The following is an 18,743-nucleotide window of genomic DNA, read 5'->3' as shown; positions in this document are numbered from 1 at the left end:
GCAGAGCACTGCAGCAGCAGTCTGAATGTTCCCTCACTGGCTGGCTCGTGGACTCCTCGCCCTGGCCTGTCCTATTCTCTCGTCTTTCCCCTCACCCCTTTCTCTGGTTCCTTCCTCCCACAGACCCTGAACAAGAATAATTTGATCCCTGATGACAGAGCCAACTTCTACCCTTTGCAGCAGACCAATGTGTACACGACCACCTACTACCCAAGCCCATTGAACAAACACAGCTTCCGGCCTGAGGCCTCACCTGGACAACGGTGCTTCCCCAACAGCTGATACCACCGTCCTGGGGACTTGGGCTCCTTGCCTTCCTAAGGCACAGAGCAGGTGGAGATGGGACAGTGGAGCCAGTTTGGTTTTCTCCCTCTGCACTAGGCCAAAAACTTGCTGCCTTGCCCGTGGGGGTCTCACCCGGCTTCAGAGAGTTCTGACTGGCGTTGACCATGGGGGAGAGGGCTGGCTTTAGGCTGGCACCTGGCTGCAGGTCCAGCTCAGCCCAGGTCTCCCATGGCCACCTTACGACCCACCATCACGCTGACCCTCCCCTGCCGTGCCTGGCTGTGGACCTGCTGGGCGTGTGAGAAATTGGAGAGTGGAGCTGGCGAGAGGGCAGGCTCTTGGGTTTGGGCTGGAAACAACTTCCTGTGCCCGCCATGAGCTGAGTCTGGTCCTCTTTGGCTGGCACCAAGAAAGGACTGGGCTACATCCTGATTATCTCTGAAAGGAACTAGTCAAATGGCCCAGTAGCTCTGGATTCTCTGCCCAGGGATGGGCCATTGTGGTGCTGCCCCAGTGTGACATAGGGGACCAAGGCCATCCCGGGTTGTCCACCTCTGCCTGGCAGTCCGTACTTCACCCAGGGACATCCTTCTGGTCAGAGGCAGTGAGGACTGGGGACTGGAGGCTGGTCGTTGCTGAGAAGCCCTTTCATCTGGGCTGGCACAGGCCTCAGCCTTGCCCTCAATGCAGGACAGGTGGCCCGGGAGAAAGGGAGGCTCGAGGCTGCAGGAGGCAGGAGTCTGGCCACCGTGCCTCTGTGGAGACTGTCTGCCAGTTGCTGCTCAACAGAGTTGTTGGCTGAGACCTGCTTGGGAGTCTCTGCTGGCCCCTCATCTGTTCAGGAACACATGCACACACACACACACACACACACACATACACACACACACGGTTACAATCACAAGCTGCCACAGCAACATAAAAGGTGTTGGGCTGTGGCATTATTAATTAAAGATGATATCCAGTCTCCTAATGTCACTTTGTCTTTGTGTATGTGTGTGGGCTCCTCTCGGCATGGACGAGTCCATCTGAGCAAGGCACTGGGGTATCAGATGGTCTTCTCAAGGTGGAGGAAATGACCCAAGAAGAGTTTGACTTTAATAGATGATATCTTTGCATTTGTGGGTGTTTGTACACATGTACATATTGCCCTAAACCCTTTTGGAAAAGAGGCTGGGGATAGATCTCCCAAGTGGGGCATGAGGCACCAAAGACAACACAATAGAACAGAGTTCTGCCTGCTGCGTTAGCATCTCTTCCAGGCCACAGCTCCAGGGTGGAGATGGGAGAGTCCAGCAGGAGAATGTTGATGAGGATTCTTTTATGAGGTATTTACAACTGCTGACTTTAATAAAACCAAAATGGAGAAATAAGCAAATCTGTGAGGTGGGAGAAGCCTAATGTAGTTGTTGCTGCATTAAATAAAAATAACTTCAAAGCCTCAGCCCACCACATCAGTGCTGCCATTTTGGATGAGATTGATGGACGTGTTAAATTTAGAGAGCAATTTCCTGGCTTAATTGGCTGGATCAAGTCTCGTAGGATTCTCCGCAGAATCTAATTGTAGGTCAGGCTGTAAAGCCTGCCATTCCAGTGGCAGAGGGGGCGGGAGCCCTTGGCGAGTGGAGGGAGGAGTGCTTGAAGCTCGAAGGTGCCTGGAAGGAAGGAGGAGGACAGAGCATGCCTGGAATCCTGGTGTTTACCGGGGACAACTGGGACGGCAGTGTCCGGGAGCCACGGCGGGGGGCGGGGCGGGGGGCTCCATCAGAGAGAGCCCAGGGAGCACGCTAGTATTTGCAGCTTGGGCATTCCTGATTGGTTCCTGTTAGCCCAGGGACTCCAGAGCTTGTGGGGACCTGCAAGGCAGTTTAGATCCCAGGGTCTCACAGTGCCTTGGGCCTGGTAGAGACAGGGAAGTTCAAGAGTGTTCCAGGCCGGGCGCGGTGGCTCACGCCTGTAATCCTAGCACTCTGGGAGGCCGAGGTGGGCGGATCGTTTGAGCTTAGGAGTTCGAGACCAGCCTGAGCAAGAGCGAGACCCCACCTCTACTAAAAATAGAAAGAAATTATATGGACAGCTAAAAATATATATAGAAAAAATTAGCCGGGCATGGTGGCGCATGCCTGTAGTCCCAGCTACTCGGGAGGCTGAGACAGGAGGATCGCTTGAGCTCAGGAGTTTGAGGTTGCTGTGAGCTAGGCTGACGCCACGGCACTCACTCTAGCCTGAGCAACAGAGTGAGACTCTGTCTCAAAAAAAAAAAAAAAAAAAAAAAAAAAGAGTGTTCCAGGGCCCAGGGTGCCTGCCTCAGAAGGGCCACTCACAGTAGGTCTAAATGGAGCGATGACACGGTCTGTAGGACGTGGCCATGGAGAATTCCCAGGCAAGGCCTAGCCCCTGTTGACTGGAATAGCATCGGCGGAACGACACCCTTATGTGCCATGGCAACACACACCTTCTGAATTCTCTTTATAAAAACTTGTAGCTTTGGAGGTGTAACCACTCTGAATGCATGAGGGGATCCACACTGCCCACACAGAGCTGGCAGAGTTGGCAAAGGCTATTCAGTAACCGGCTCTGGCCCAGAGGTGAGAAACTCCGGAATGTGCTCCCTGACAACAAAGGTGTGGTGCTCCCTGACAGGTGTTGGGGAGCTGAGGCATGAAGGGCAAGGGGTTCTTCCTAGGCCCGGGTGGCTCAGCAGGAGAGTGAGGAAGATGCAGGGGTGGGTGCTCCAGGCTTTCTTGCATCCTTTTATGTTTAAATAACTTCTTTGTGTGCACTTTGTTCTTATTAAAGTCATGCATGTTCGCTGCAGAAAATTTAGAGGATACAGAAAACCAAAAATATAATCACAGTTATATTAAAAACCACAGCAGAGATTTAGGCATCTTAAATGTGGTATGAAGACATTTCTTCCCCTTTGTCTCAGAATCACCCCCAAAGCAGAGAGAATAAAAGCTCTGTCACTATTTTAAATGAAACTAGGATGTATTTGTAACCCCAAATCATGATACACGAAGACAGACAGCAGATGGAGGAATAGCAGTCATCTGGTAGAGTGGACATGGGTCAAACTTTAAGGACCCAAGTGATTTCAGAAAGGATCAAAAATTGGAGGAACCAGGTATGAGGAAGGTAGGATTAGGTGGGGACTGAAAAGATAGGGGTTGGTCAAAAATCTGTGTGTGAGCTTCAGCTGGACCTTTAAGCTGTCTTTACCCTCCACCCTTACAGCCTGGTCACTCCTCTGTTGCCATAGGGGGCAATAAGTATGTTGCTTTGAGACACTGAACCAGAGAAGCCCTGGACATGGGGATACCAGACACAGAGGTGGGTGTGTAGTGGGGCCTGTTTGGGCAACTGGGGAGTAAAGGGACAGACTGTGGTTATCAGTGAGATTCAGCCATTGCTTTTTTCCAGAAAACTCCAGGACTGACAGCCAGGATTCACCTCTTCCTCCTTCCCTGGCAGGAGATTAGAGATTGAAAGATGATTCTTTGAAGAAACAAACCAACTCTACAGATTCTGAAATAAACCAGCTGGTCATCTGTGCTATAGGGCTACCGCAAAGCACACTCATTTACAAGCAGTACCCTGTACACAGAGCTTGCAGTTAGTTTTTAGTGCATCACTCTAAAATATAAATGGGCAGATAAGGATCACAGACGTCAGAGACAAAGGTCCAACATGAAAGAGAGACCAAAACAGACAAAGAGGAACTCAATGAAAAAAGAAACAATACAGAGAGAACACTTCAGAGATACCATAACTCTTCAGAAATAAGTGAAGGTACTGCACTCATGAAGTAAGAACAGGATGTAATAAAAAAGGACAAAGTTAATCTCATAGAAATTTTAAAATATGACATCAGAAAGAAATTAGTAAAAGGGTTTAAAGGTAAAGGAAATTTCCCAGAAAGTTGAACAAAATGACAAAGAGATGGAAAATAGGAGAGAAAAGATAAGAAAATTAGAGGATCCATCTAGGATTGTAACATGAAAAATTTCAGAGGAGGAAGTTATCAAAGAAAGAATACAGGAAAATTTACCAGAACCAAGGATGAGGTCTCCAGATAAAAGGGCCCACTCAGTACCTAGCACCATGAATGTAAAAGATCTACCCTGAGTCATACAAATAAAACTTTTCAAAACACTAAGTTTAAAGAGAAGATTCAAATAACAGACAAAAAAGATTAGGAATATGAACGGCATAGCCTCTACTAACAAAATTTCAAGCTAAAATACAATGAAAATTATCCTCAAAAATTCTGGAGTAAAAATGTTTGGTTGTGAATTCTATACCCAGCCAAACTATAACATGAGTCATCACGTGAGAGTAGAATAAGGACATTTAGACATTCAGAGTCTCAAAACATATAACTCACACGTACCCTGGTTTCATCAAAACAAGGGAGTAAATAAAAATGTGGATCCAGGAGAAAGGGGATCTAACACAGGAAAGGAGTGAAGTGGGGCAGCAGGCTGACAGCCAGCAGCAGGCCTGGAGAGCAAGCAGCCCCGATTGGAACTGGAGGATAGTAAGCACCCAGCAGGATCCCGGAGACAATGGAACCAACAGATTATGTGGCAGGTTTATATGGAAAGCTGTATGAAAAGTTGTATGAAGATTTATTTTACAAAAATGTAAAGACTTAAATTTGCATTCCAAGAAAACGAAGCAAATTTTTAAAAAGGCCCTTTGTTTGGTCGTGCTTGATACATGATTTTCTTTTTTGCAAAATAAAACACAGGTACAGGAAAACCGTAAAAACAAAAGTACAACTTAGTGCGTATGGGACAAACAACTTTGTAAAGACCATCCAGGTCAAGAAATAGAACTCTGACACCACCCCAGAGTCCCTTTCTTTGAATCATCCCTGTCATATCCCCCTCCCTCCAAAAATGAGATCATTATTAGCACCAGGAAAAACAAAAGAGCAGAAGGAAAGGAAATACAAACATTGGTTACCACTGGTTTCAACCACGAGCACATTTATATACTCATAGTACTTAAAATGCTGTATGTAGGCTTAATCACAACTTCCTCATCTATATTATAATTTTTTATCATGGCAGAGACAACACCAGAGGGACAAGGCTCTGAGCTTTGGTGCCAACTGAATGTTGGGGTGAATATTGGGAGAGAAAGGATTAAAAACCTCTTTTAAATAATCTTTTCCCCTGATTATAACCATGGCACATGTTCATTAAAGAAATTTTGGCTGAGCACGGTGGCTCGTGCCTAATTGCAGCACTTTGGAAGGACGAAGCAGAAGGATCATTTGATGTCAGCAGTTAGAGACCAGCCTGGGCAACATAGTGAGACCCTGTCTCTACAAAAAAACACAAAAATATTAGCTGGGTGTGGTGGCATGCCTGTAGTTCCAGCTACTTGGGAGGCTGATGCAGGAGGACCATTTCAGTTCAGGAGATCAAGTTTGCAATGAACTATGATGACACCCCTGTACTCTAGCACCCGCCATACAGTGAGACCCCATCTCAAAAACATAAAAAAAAGGATTATCCATTCTACTACATACATTTATTCCCTTTTATATAAATGTATCATTCTATGACATAAATTTATCATTATTCATTTATTTTTTATTTTTTTAGAGATAGGGCCTTGCTCTGTTGCCCAAGCTGAAGTGCAGTGATGTCATCATAGCTCACTGTAGCCTAAAACTCCTGAGTTCAAGTGATCCTCCTTCCTCAGCCTCCCGAGCTGGGACTACAGGCCTGTGCCACTAAGTTTGGCTAATTTTTCTATTTTTTGTGGAGATAGAGACTCTCTATGTTGTCCAAGCTGGTCTCGAACTCCCAGACTCAAGTGATCCTTCTACCTTGGCCCCCCAAAGTGCTGGGATTAGAGGCATGAGCTACCTCTAATATTTTACTTAAATATCATATTTAATGATATCATTATTTACTTAAACCTATCATAATTTACTTAATTTGTGAGTATCACAATTTAAGCCACTCTCACTTGTTTCAAAATTTCCTTTACCAAAGAATACTCTATGGACCTCCTTCTACATGTTTCTGTGTCCTTCGGGTCAATTTGCAGAAGTGAAGGCTTGTCGGGAATAAGCACTCCTCAGTGTTAACTACTCGGGTTAGTAATAATAAAGTGAGAAGACACTGCTGAGGGAGTGTGAGGGCTATTAATCTCCTGAAGAGAATTTTGGCCACAGAGGTAGCTGTGCCCCTCAGGGGTGGCTCTTCCGGGGAACTGAGGCACCCTGAGGCCATGGTCCTCACACAGCAACCTGGGAAATGACCTTCTGAGAGAGCTATGGACGAGCATTGTCTCCGAGTTGCAACTTTCCAAAACAGAAGCTCTGAAGAGAAGAGATACCGGGCCATTAATACCAAACAAAAGGTCACTTGCCTGGATCCAGAGCCCGGTGAGTTCCTAAGACCTGGTACAGTCCCCAGGAAGGAGTCTTTCAACTGGAGGTCAACCAGACCTGTGATCTCTGGGGCCCTGGGCCTCCTCACAGGGCCTGGCTGCTTTTGGCGCAGCCTGGCCTATAGCTCAGACCACTCTGTGGCCACCAGCTACACCCTCAGGTCACCCTGGTGACTCACTAGAGAAGCCCTGCAGGCCAGCCCCAGACAACCCCTCCGACAAAGCCGCTCTCCTCATCCTGAGCTGTCAACACGGCACTCGCTGTCAACACGACCTCTAATTCTCTGGCCCTGCTGACTGCAGAAGGCTCAGGACTCAGGGTCTGGCCTCAGAACTCTGAAATTTGTTGGAAAATTCATCCCTACCCATTAGGTCCTTCCAAATACCAAAAAGGGAAATAACCCTTTAGGATTGTACCTCATTTTTCAGGGCTGGTAGAACGCAGGGCCCCCACCATAGCTGGGACATGCTCATCAGCTCTGCACAGCAGTGAGCACTTGCAAACACAGACGGCCCCTTTCCCCACCCAGGGGTTGAGGGGAATCTCCCTTCCGGGATTCCCAGGGGCGCAGGCTCCAAGGAGTGGCTCACAGCTCCCCAGATGTGAGCAGGTCGCACCAAATTCCTGCTTCCCAACCCGCAGCCTTGGACATTTCCTTCCTGGAACGTTCACAAGTTTTGTTCACTATATATTATTTCATGAATCTCTTAAATGGGCATAGTGAGTATTTAAAATGCATGAGGTTAAACGATATCAAACAGGACAAAAGGGTATATGATAAAAAGTGAGTCTCCCATTCCTGATTCCCAGGCACCAAGATCTCCTTCCTTGAGGCAGTCAGAGGTGGATGAGGGACACACAGGCATACATGTACGTTTATGTATGTGTGTACATAAAATGCACCATGATTTTTCTTTGGCCTTGATATTCTGCCCAAAATCTGTAAACTGGCCTTCTACCTCACTTTTGGAAGTCTCGATAGCTGAATACCAACTTCAACATCATTTATAACATCCCTGAGCTTGTGCCTGATCTACAGTCATGGTTATATAAGGTGATCATTATAGCTCATCAGCATATCAACATTAGTAATAGGCACGCAATTTGGTTTATTAATAGACGGCACTATAAATGTCTAGATGAATCTGGAAGTGAAAATCTCTTTTATGCTTCACATGTTAAAATTTTATCAATCATTTGAACTATTTATGTATAGTTAGTATTATCAGATTAAAAAGCTACAATAAGTAATGATAATTGTGAAAACTGCTAGTTTTATATTCAAAAACAATTAAGTGCTTTCAAATAGTAAATAAATTGGAAGACAGCCTGAGAGTTAAAAAGAATATTGAAAGAAGAACATCATAATCTTTGTGAGCCAGTAAATGTTAAACAATTTTCACTAATACAAGGCAGAATAATAGAGATTTGATTAAATCATAATTCTAATGTTTGTCAACTGGTTTGGTGTCTGTCTCACATTCATTATGGCAAATATAATAACCTTTGACAATTATGTTTAATTTTTGGCGTTTAATTCCATTTAGGTAATGAGTCTTTCAGGAATGAATTCTATTTGGGAATTCACACCTTATGAAAATGAATTTTTTAGAAAAGAATGTCAGCTTTTCTATTTCAACATTTTATTATCAAATCATATATAATATCCATGATAAATCACCTTTGATTCAGACTTAACAAGGGATATAAACAGAATGAAGAAAAGAAAAAAATAGTACAGGAAGATTAATATTCAAAAAATATCTGGCCTTCCTTCTGTTCTCAGTGGAAAGTGAGCATCTATTTCTTATGACAAAACTGCAGTAAAGTGACCATAAGTGCTGTCTTGCAGCTGACCAGGTTGAGTGATGACTGTCCCTGCACAGTGATGTCAAACTTATAATCTGATCATTAGCAAAATTATAAGAATAAGTACATTCTTTAGGACAAAATTTCAGATTCATTCTTGCATCCTGAAAGTTTCATTCTGAGCTGGTGATATATGGCTTTGGCTTCAACCTTAACCCAATATTGATTTTAACGTTTGCCCAGTGTGCATTCTGCACAACATATAGGCCCACTGTACACACTTTCTGCACCAGATTTTTTCACTTAATAATATATCCTCTAGAGTGTTCCATGTCTGTCTTTCCCTAACAACTGCCCCACCATTTATTTAACCAAACCCTTAATGATGGACATTTAGGATGTTTTCAATCTTTTGTTACAATGTTGCAAGACTATCCTTCTGTGTATACAACTATAATAGCAGAATGAATTACTCAGAGTATACATATTTTAACTTTTCATAGATTTGTCCAATTTATTGTAACATCACATTACACCCTGAAATTTTATCTGTCTTTATCTTATAGAGGTAATTCTCCAGTTTTAGTGGCAGGGCTTATTCTGGGGGAACAAGAAAGTTGGCCAAGGTGACTTCAGAGTCCCTCATCTCCAGCAGCTCCTTCTTCTCCCCATGGCCCTGGTCCCCCAAGCACCTGGTCAGATGCTCCTCGAGGGCCTCACTCACATCTGTTCTTTTTTTTTGCCATCAAATCTTGTCTAGGCTGGGCGCAGTGGCTCATGCCTATAATCCTAGCACTTGGGGAGCCCAAGGCGGGGAATTGCTCCAGCCCAGGAGTTTGAGGTTGCAGTGAGCTATGATGATGCCACTGCACTCTAGCCCAGGAGACAGAGTGAGACCCTGTCTCAAAACAAAAACAAAAACAAAAAACCCCACAAAATTTGTCTGTTTTGATGCCCTAGTCTCCTGGGTCCCTGTTCTTTAAAATACCAATTGGATAAGCAGATTCTTGCTTAAGTGTGAGTGGTTGACAGTGCATAAAGGCTTTCAAGGGCCTGACCTCAAAGAAATGAGTGATGTTGGGGCTTTCGGGATCTGTACCTGGGCATTTTGGGCAGAGAGATTACCAAAGCCCTCAACATCAAAGCTTCCTAGGATCCTACAACCCACCCTCCTTTCCTCCAGCCCTTTCCTTATCTCAGGAGTTGGGACAAGGCCCGGGGTTCCTGGAATTCCTCCCTGGTTCCCCTGACTGCCCGTACTTGTGATCCGGGGCAGGAACGGGTTCCTCCTGCTGCTTAGGGCATCTTTTTGGACTTGGAAATTTCCTGTGTTCTCCTAATCTTCATTTTAATGTCTGTATGGAAACATAGTCCCTAAATGGTGATATAAAAGCTGTTCTTTCTACTTGGTTTGTGAGAGGGGCTTGAGACAAGCAGGCCTGGGAAGACCAGACTTCCATCTCGACCCCAGAGAATGACACCCAAGTGGATGTCTCAGCCAGGGTCCTGTCAAGTCTATTATTCCTGAATTTCTGCAACAGCTCCTTCCCCGACCCGACCCTCCTTCCCTCAGACAAGCAACATTAAGCAGGTCTTTGCACAAGGATGACCCCTGATTGGCTGCTTGCCACAGGGTGGCCTGGCAAGAAGGACTCAGCCGGAAGCCCAGGGGGAAATCAGCTAAGCCAATCAGATTGGCTCTCTGTGGGCTTTGGGCTGAGAAAGGAAGGTAAGATTGTCCAGTAGCTATGAGAATGGAGCAGACACACCGAGACTCCACGAGAGAGACAGGGCTGGCTGAGAGAAAGACAGAGACAGAGACAGAGAGAGAGACAGAGACAGAAAGGGTAGCTGGCTCCTCGCTCGGCTCCAGCCCACATATCCAGTCAGATCACCATCTTCTTAAGATGGCTGAAGTGACCCTGTGATTCTTGTATCCAAACAAGCACTTTCTATCCCACGGCCATCCTTGGGTGGGGCTCAGAACTCACACCCCGCCATGTTTCTCTTCCAAATACCCTGCCAAGGAGATTCTTCACCCATAGGGTGTAAGATTGACCTGATCTATGATCTCTACCTTTAAATTCCCTTTCAGAGAAAAGAGGAATTGAACACATGTGCGTTTGCCTGTCGGGGCCACATCCAGAAAACAGCCCACGTGCTGAGGTAAATCCAGTTCCCTGACGGCTCTTCTCCCTCCTCACGGGCGCGCACGCAGCTCTTGGCCAGCACACGCGAACCCCCGCGTGCTCTCGTGCGAGGCACTGTGGAGTAGAGCAGCGGCTATTATTATTGCATGTATTTTTATACGTAATATATGTAATTTCATATAATTTCTGAAAGGAATTTGAAAAATTTAGTTACACCCTCAGGGTTTTGACATTGACATCTAGAATTTTTCATCACAGTTTCAAGAGCTGCAAGAGATGTAATTTCTGGTGTATTGTAAATACTGACACTTAATAAAACTGTTCTTTTAAATGTAATCCATAGAATCTAAAAAGCACAGCACTTAAGAAAACACAGGAAGAGGTCTTCTTTAACAATTGGAAAATTTACATTGGTCCTTTTATTCCTTGAACTTGTATATCAGTCTATTTCCCCCACAGATTTTTATCCTAATGTAATGTTTTTAAGCTTGAAAGTCTTTTATTGTTCACCATATCATACTTCTCTGCAACTAAAATATGTATATTAATTGTATTTTCACTTTTAAAGTTTCCTGAGTATAAGATCTAAGTTTTAAAATTTATTTGGGGCCAGGTGCAGTGGCTCACACCTGTAATCCTAGCACTCTGGGAGGCCAAGGTGGGAGGATTGGTCAGGGGTTTAAGACCAGCCTGAGCAAGAGTGAGATCCTGTCTCTACAAAAAATAGAAAAATTAGTGGGGTGTGGTGGTGTGTGCCCATAGTCCCAGCTACTCGGGAGGCTGAGGCAGGAGGATTGTTTGAGCCCAGGAGTTTGAGATTGCAGTGAGCTATGGTGATGCCACTGCACTCTAGCCTGGGTGACAAAGCAAAACCCTGTCTCCAAAAGAAAAAAAATTATTTGAGATTTAAATATGATTATTATTATCAAAAATTATATTTGAACATTGACAATTATTAAATTCAAAATAAAATTTTAGATAGTGGTTTTAAATAAATGTAATTATTACTAGAATGAAGAAAAATTAGAAAAATTAACAGCAGAGAGAGAGAGAGAGAGAGAGGGAGAGAATGACAGAGAACAAAAGCATGCAAGTTCCTTGGAATACCAGTAGGTTAGGACTTGCAAAACATGTATTAATGATTATTGTTGCACGAATCATTTACAGAATAATTCACAGTGTTCTTATGCTAGAGTGTGGACATTGAAATCTATGGCAGAAATTTAAAAAAAATAGAGAAGTTGGCAATGATAATGAGCAGAATTGTACCCTAGTAAAAGACGAATATGCATTTACAGTATTTGATAATCTTTTGGCAAAATTTAATAAAAATGATAAAAGTTTTAAAAGAAAAGATAGGGGAAAATCTTTATGAGCTTGGGCTAGGCAAGGACTTGATACAATTCCAAAGGCACAACCCATAAAAGAAAATATTGATAAATTGGACTTCATCAAAATTAAGAACTTATGCTCTTTAAAAGACTCTGTTAAAAGAATGAAAAAATAAGCCACAAGCTAGGAGAAAATACTTGCAAATTTAGAACATATGAAGAGTTATCAAAATCCAATAAGAAAACATACAACCCAATAAAAAAATGGGGAAAAGGTCTGAAGAGAGACCTTTTGCAAGAGAAGATATGTGGATGGCAAATAAACACGTGGAAAGATGAGCAACACGCTTAGTCATTAGGAAAATGCACATAAAACCACAGTGAGATGCCACAACACACTATGACAACGGCTAAAATTAAAAAGGCTGATCACACCAAGCGTGGTGAGGGTGTAGGACACTCGGGCCTCCCTACACTGCTGGTGGAATGTAAAATGAAATGGCCACTCTGAAAAACAGTTTGGCAGTTTCTTAAATAGTTAAGCATTGTCAGAGACAAAATTACGACAAATTTAGTTTAAAGACCTTAATTGGCTTTCTTTGAGATTCTAGAATTGGGCAACACTTCATTCCATAAAACAGAGTCAGTGTTCCAATGAGCTGAGCTGAAGAGGTTCTTATAAACACAGAAGGGCTAAAGAAGCAGAAACAAAGAGGGAAGAGTGAATTGGTCATTGCAAAGTTACTTTCCTTGTGAGGTAGGGACAGGAAGGAAAAAACAATAGGAAGACAAATGATTGGTTAACAGCAGGTTACTTCGGGCCACTTTTTGTTGTAAGGATGAAAACAGATGAACAGATGAACTTCATTATCATCCCTATTCCCCACTGCACGGATGAATCATACACCTTCAAGTACAAGGAACATTGTAAGAGTTAAATTAGTTATTTTACATTTTCTTAGACATTTAGTCACACCTTTTTTTTTTTTTTTTTTGAGACAGAGTCTCACTTTGCTGTCCAGGCTAGAGTGAGTGCCGTGGCGTCAGCCTAGCTCACAGCAACCTCAAACTCCTGGGCTCAAGCGATCCTCCTGCCTCAGCCTCCCGAGTAGCTGGGACTACAGGCATGCGCCACTATGCCCGGCTAATTTTTCTATATATATATTTTTAGTTGTCCATATAATTTTTTTCTATTTTTAGTAGAGACGGGGTCTCGCTCTTGCTCAGGCTGGTCTCGAACTCCTGACCTTGAGCGATCCACCCGCCTTGGCCTCCCAGAGTGCTAGGATTACAGGCGTGAGCCACCGCGCCCAGCCAAGTCACACTTTTTAAAGCACTTTATAGGGGTGTAGTTGACATATAGTTAGCCTCACGTGTAAAGTGTAAAATAGAAGTTTTGACACATATACACACCCATGAAGCCATTGCCACCATCAAGATAGTGAACATATCTATCACCCCCTTAAAAATCCCTCCTTCCCTCCACCCCTCTTGTCTCCATACCCACCCCCTGGCAATCATAATTTGCTGTCTGTCACAGATTAGTTTTCATTTTCTAGAATTGCATGTAAACGGAATCATGCAGTTTATACAATGTTTTTGTCTGGCTTCTTTCACTCAACATAATTACTTTGATATTCATTCATGAAGCTGCAAGTACCAATAGTTCATTCCTTTTTATCACTGAGTTATATTCCATTTTTTGGACATGCCACTATTTATTTATCCATTCACATGTAGATGGATATTTGCATCATGTGCAGTTTTTGTTTCTTACAAATAAAACTACTATGAGCGTTTGTGTACAAGTCTTTGGATTTAATAATTGTCAAAGTCGAAGAGGACATATACTTTCTTTTCTCTTGGGTAAATACCGAGAGTGGAAGGGCTGATCATAGAGCAAGTGTATGCTGTGAAATAAAAATCACAGGAGGCCACTGTTTTGGACTAAGCTCCTGCACTAGGCCGCAACGGACCAGCCTAAAAATCAAAATGGAGTCACCCATGCTAAAGTTGCCAAATGGAAACTAAATTGGTATCAGACTTTCCCAAGAAATCAGGAGAGAGAGAACAATTTCCCAAACAGGCCAGGATCAATCTTTAATGGGCACACTCTGAAGTATGCCCCCGGGGACGCAGATTGAGGCCTCAGTGAAGGGAAGTACTGTCAAAGCTCTGCCTCACTACTGAGAATGTGGAGGCAGAGGATGAGCTTAAAAGCAGCAGGCCTTACTCCAGCCTGGAATAGGTAGGTCAGGCAGGCAGCCTTGACATGCATGTGTCACATGGAAGAAATAAAGTCCTGGCACCCTCGATGTTCCTCACTGATGCTCTCCTTGCTTTCTCAGAACCCGCCCTCAGGAGTCTGGTGCTCTCTCACAATAGTTGGGGAATAGAAGAGGCAAGGTTATTAAACAAGCGCCCTTCTTCCTGCTCCTCTACTCTATAATACAGCTGAACCCTGAACCTCCCAGCTTGAGTCAGAGCACCCCACCGGTAATGCCACCTGGCCCGCAACAGAAAGGTGAGTAAGAAAGAGGTGGATATGAAGCCCTACCCTGGGTTCACGATGACTTGTTATACAAGGTAGAGTGGAACATATTCTTATTGTCTTCGTCCACTGTTTTTGGCAGCAAGGAAGATTTTACATCCCAGGACCTCTATAGTAGCACTGCTAAGTGTGAGATGTGTCTTTTGTTTGTCCAGTGGGAGAAGGGAGGATATGAAAGGGCAAGTGGGAAGCAGAACACAGCCATGGCCTGTTGTCAGCAGGAGCGTCTCCCTCCAATTGGCTTTAGGAAAGACAGTTCTTGGTTTCCTTAAATCTCTCATGCCTGTGAGCCTCTTGCGCTCACTGCCCTGATCTGAGGGCCTTGACGCAGAGGGATGATCCTGGACGTTTGACTTCCAGCCCCGCCATTTATTGACGAGCGGTGCTCTGTGTGAGGAGGGAGTAGCAGCGCCTACCTCACAGCGGCTTTGTGCAGAGCACGTTGATTATAGGACAGGGAGTAGCACGACGTCTGGGCAGTACGAATACACGGCCCTCGTTGGCTGGACAAAGGGCTGCCCAGCAGCTGCTCCCTGTTTGGAGTGGACTCTGCAGCCACATGGCCTAGGCTCAAACCCGGCTCCACCGCTCACCAGCTATTTGACCTGGGGCAGTTTGCTCCTCTTAGGCAGAATGGAGCTGATACTAGAACACACTCTGGGTTTGCCTTAAGGGCTAAAGCGTGGAAAGTGCTTAGAACAGTATCAGGCACAGAGCAAGCACCCAGAATTAGCACCGCTGTTACTGAGCTAAGCATTGGGGGTTCAGGCTTGTTTCCTCAATCTGAGTCACGGGTATGTCAAAGCAAATATGGAAAATATGATCTTGAGCTTCATGAAAATTGCTTCATTGACAGAATTCCAAAATATGCCCTAACATTCCTTTGGGAACCCATGATACCCATCCAGTAAATCATGCACGGCACAGCTCTCTTAGACACCACTGGCGAAAAACAAAAGGCTCCCTTACAGGACCTTCCTATTTCCATTTATCCAAAGGAGAACTTCCCTCTTTCCCTCCGTCCCTCCATCTCTTCCTGCATTGCCTCCTTTCTGCCTCTTACTTGCTAGAATTCAGAATTGAACAGGGTCTTAACGCTCATGAGGTCCAGTGTTTTAACGTAAGAAAAAACTAAAGGTTGACTCAGGGCCCCTCCATGCCGAGGCGTGTGGTTTATAAGTAGAGAAAAGAATGGGAAGGGGAAGAAGTGGCCAGTGTGACTCACCTCCTGTCACCTCCCTGCCAGCCCCGCATCTGGCAGAATCCCTGGAACTCACTCGCTTGCTGGTGGACCCCATGAGGCTGCATAAAGAAGGAATCTGGGGACACACGTCAGGAACTAGACGTTTTCGTATCTGAGCCAAGTAATGCTGCTTTTAGGTATCTTTTCTAAGAAAACCATCAGAAACTAGGACAAGGATAAATATACAATGATGCATTCCCCAGAATACATCTCCTCAGGAACAACTTTAATGTCCAACAATAAAATAAAATATTTTAAATTACAGAAGATTCCCCTGTCATGGGAAAACGTTCGAGATATAATGTTACGTATATAATACAAAAATACAGTATGATTGGTACTACATTAAAAAACATAGCAAGAAGTAAAGAAAGCATACTCTTCTGTACTTTAAAAAATGTCTTCAATAACTGTGTATTATTTTGTAATGGACAAGTTATTTCAAAAAATTGGGGCAAGAATTCTGCTTCCTATATGGCATAAGAGAGACACACTGAGTGTTCACCCAACCAACATCCGCTGGGCAGATGCTGGAGACCCTGGGAGGGTCCGTGAGGGAAGGAGAGGAGGAAGACAGAGGACGTTTACTGGGCAACCCAAATGTGCCGGCGCTTCACAAAGTTCCTCACTTTATTCCAACATCGCAAAACCCAGATGATATAAATATAATCATCCCCTCCTTGATTTTAATTATGCTTTTTAAATGGATGAGGACCCGGGATCTCCAAAGGAGACAAAGGGAGCCCCGAGTCTCAGGGCCTGTCGTGGAGGCGCAGGACTTGGCCCAGCCTCCCCTGCTTCCAGGCTCGTGCTTTTTCCCACCACATCTTGCTGCCCGAACGCTCAGGGAGCTTTGGCTCCACTTCTACTGCCATTTGGAGTTTGATTAAAAACAAAATGCGGACCACGTTATCACAAGTGCTTTCAATACACATTTATTGCAAAACCACAAGCACAGTAACCATAATGTCAACACAGCCATATTTCCTAACGGAACGGGAGATTGCCATGCGGAAGTGCGTTTCCCAAAGCAACGGAGGCGTACTTGGAAGCCCCTGCACTGAGTGATGACTGGGGGCCCGATTCTGAACGAGGAGTTCTAAACCATTAAACATTTAATTACCACTTTGGCAAAGCAATGCACATTACCATTTCTACAACGTAACAGCACAGAGATTTTAAATGCATCTTTATTTTTCAGAATCGTCAGTTTTCACAATGTGTAAAACGAAGCAGCATTTTAAATAAAACACTATGCCAAAACACAGTTTCTTAAAAAGTCCAGATTAAGAGGAAGGAAAATTGCACGAGTAATATTTATCAGTGCTTACGGTTGACATTAACCATAGTTTTTAAAAAGAATAAAAATACTCAAGACTTCAACATTTCCTTACAAAAGTATACTTGGCCATAAAATAAAAATCTATAAAATCCCAAATATTACAAAAGTAAAATGCAAAAAAATTTTATTAAAATGTAATACAATCTTTACATGGTAAGAATTACTTAAAAATGCACAGAACACTTCCTAAGTGTGATGCACTTCAGAGGGGAACTCACCACACACTTCTGCTCTGGCCATTGCATAGACCTACCCGGTGGCAGAGCTGGCGCACAGACCCGGCATCAGGTCTCGGTGTGGGCGGGTTTAAGCTCCCCTGACCCCTGCACCCATTCACGTCTGCACCGTGTCTGGTGCTGGGAAAGAATGCTTGCCCCGGCACGTGGGGTGACACAGGAGGTGCAGCACCTGCCTCCAGTGAGCCCGGGGCTGGGAGGAATCTCAGGAGATGATTTCCGATCCTCTGGGACAGTCCTGACCCACTCTTACCTCAATCCCCACAGGCAGGGGGTCTACTGCAGCCTGCTGGAGTTCTATTTCACTCTGGCAGAGGGTTCAACTGCAGCAATTTCAGCCAAAAACCATATCCAAGATGGACTCGGATCCCAAACAGAAAAGGACTTTGTTCTTCCACAGACTGAAAAGGAGTCAGCAGTGTCAGTGTAGCTTGGGACTGGAAGGACGGAACGGGGAGGGATGAACTGGAATGAGACGCAAGGCCCAAGGCCCTGGAACGGATGGAAGGGTCCGCTGGGCATGCTAGGAGCCCCAGCGCCAGGAGAGGCCTCTGCAGCCACCCTACCTCCGCGGCTTGCCTTCCTGCCCTGACTGCAATGTGTGCAGAGCCATGAAAGCCAGATAACTAATGGCATAAATTAGGCCAAATATACCATGGCTTGAGAACAGAGAGGGAGAACAATGAAGTGCTTGGGCTTTGAAGAGTGATTCTGGTTGGATGGGCTTTCTGGCTTGCTGTTAGGTGTGTGCCTGAGAGGATGGAGGCGGATGGAAAAGTGTGGATGGAGTGAGAGACGGTAACTTGACCTGCATCTAAATGCTCTCGGACTCCCCAAGATTTTTTCTGTATCCAAGAATTGGTATGAAAAGGAATTACTCTGGTGGTGTGCATGAAACACAACAAAGCAGTACTGAAGGCGTGCCTTCGATTATAGAATATTCCTTTGGAGGAGGAATTGTAAAAGTTAAAAACTTGTGAATAAAACACAGCTCCTCTGGGGTAGTGTGGATGTCTAGATTCACACTGCCTTCTCAGAGCAGAACAGGAACCTCCACTTCGCCAGACAGGGCATCTGTGAGGACAGGGCCCCCAGATGGCTGGTTCTACCCTCTCGAGTTCCCACAAGCCTTGGAGTCAGCTGCTCATATTTAAGAGAAGAAGGGAGTGTTAAGTGTGGAGGCTGTTTCCCCACCTCCAGCTCCCCAACTCCTTTGTTCTGGGTCCTTTGTCCTGGTTTGCTCTGCTTGTCTCCCCTTTGTCACTCTGTTTCCCAACCCCTCTATCCCACCTCCATTCTTTGAAAGCAAGAATTTGCAAAATGCAAGGGGAGTGGCTCTGGAACAGATGAGAAGGGGAGGCTGTGGACTCTCCATCCCTCT

The 18,743-nt window shown here is 44.7% G+C and overlaps 1 protein-coding gene across 2 annotated transcripts in view; it reads left to right on the top strand.

Moving 5' to 3' along the window:
- SEMA5B (semaphorin 5B) overlaps nt 1–1,373 on the top strand; it is a 112,266-nt gene extending 110,893 nt beyond the window's left edge. The window contains exon 22 of one of the 2 annotated variants that reach the window (XM_069472706.1): nt 124–1,373. In XM_069472706.1, the coding sequence (XP_069328807.1) occupies nt 124–282 (159 nt within the window). In that variant the 3' untranslated portion in view covers nt 283–1,373. The remainder of the gene's footprint in view (nt 1–123) is intronic. The other variant, XM_069472707.1, reaches the window with a different exon arrangement.
- Nucleotides 1,374–18,743: the final 17,370 nt, after the last annotated feature.

This window comes from Eulemur rufifrons, chromosome 7 (assembly GCF_041146395.1).
Source record: "Eulemur rufifrons isolate Redbay chromosome 7, OSU_ERuf_1, whole genome shotgun sequence".
Lineage (NCBI taxonomy): Eukaryota > Metazoa > Chordata > Mammalia > Primates > Lemuridae > Eulemur > Eulemur rufifrons.
This window is presented reverse-complemented; position numbering and strand designations above follow the sequence as displayed.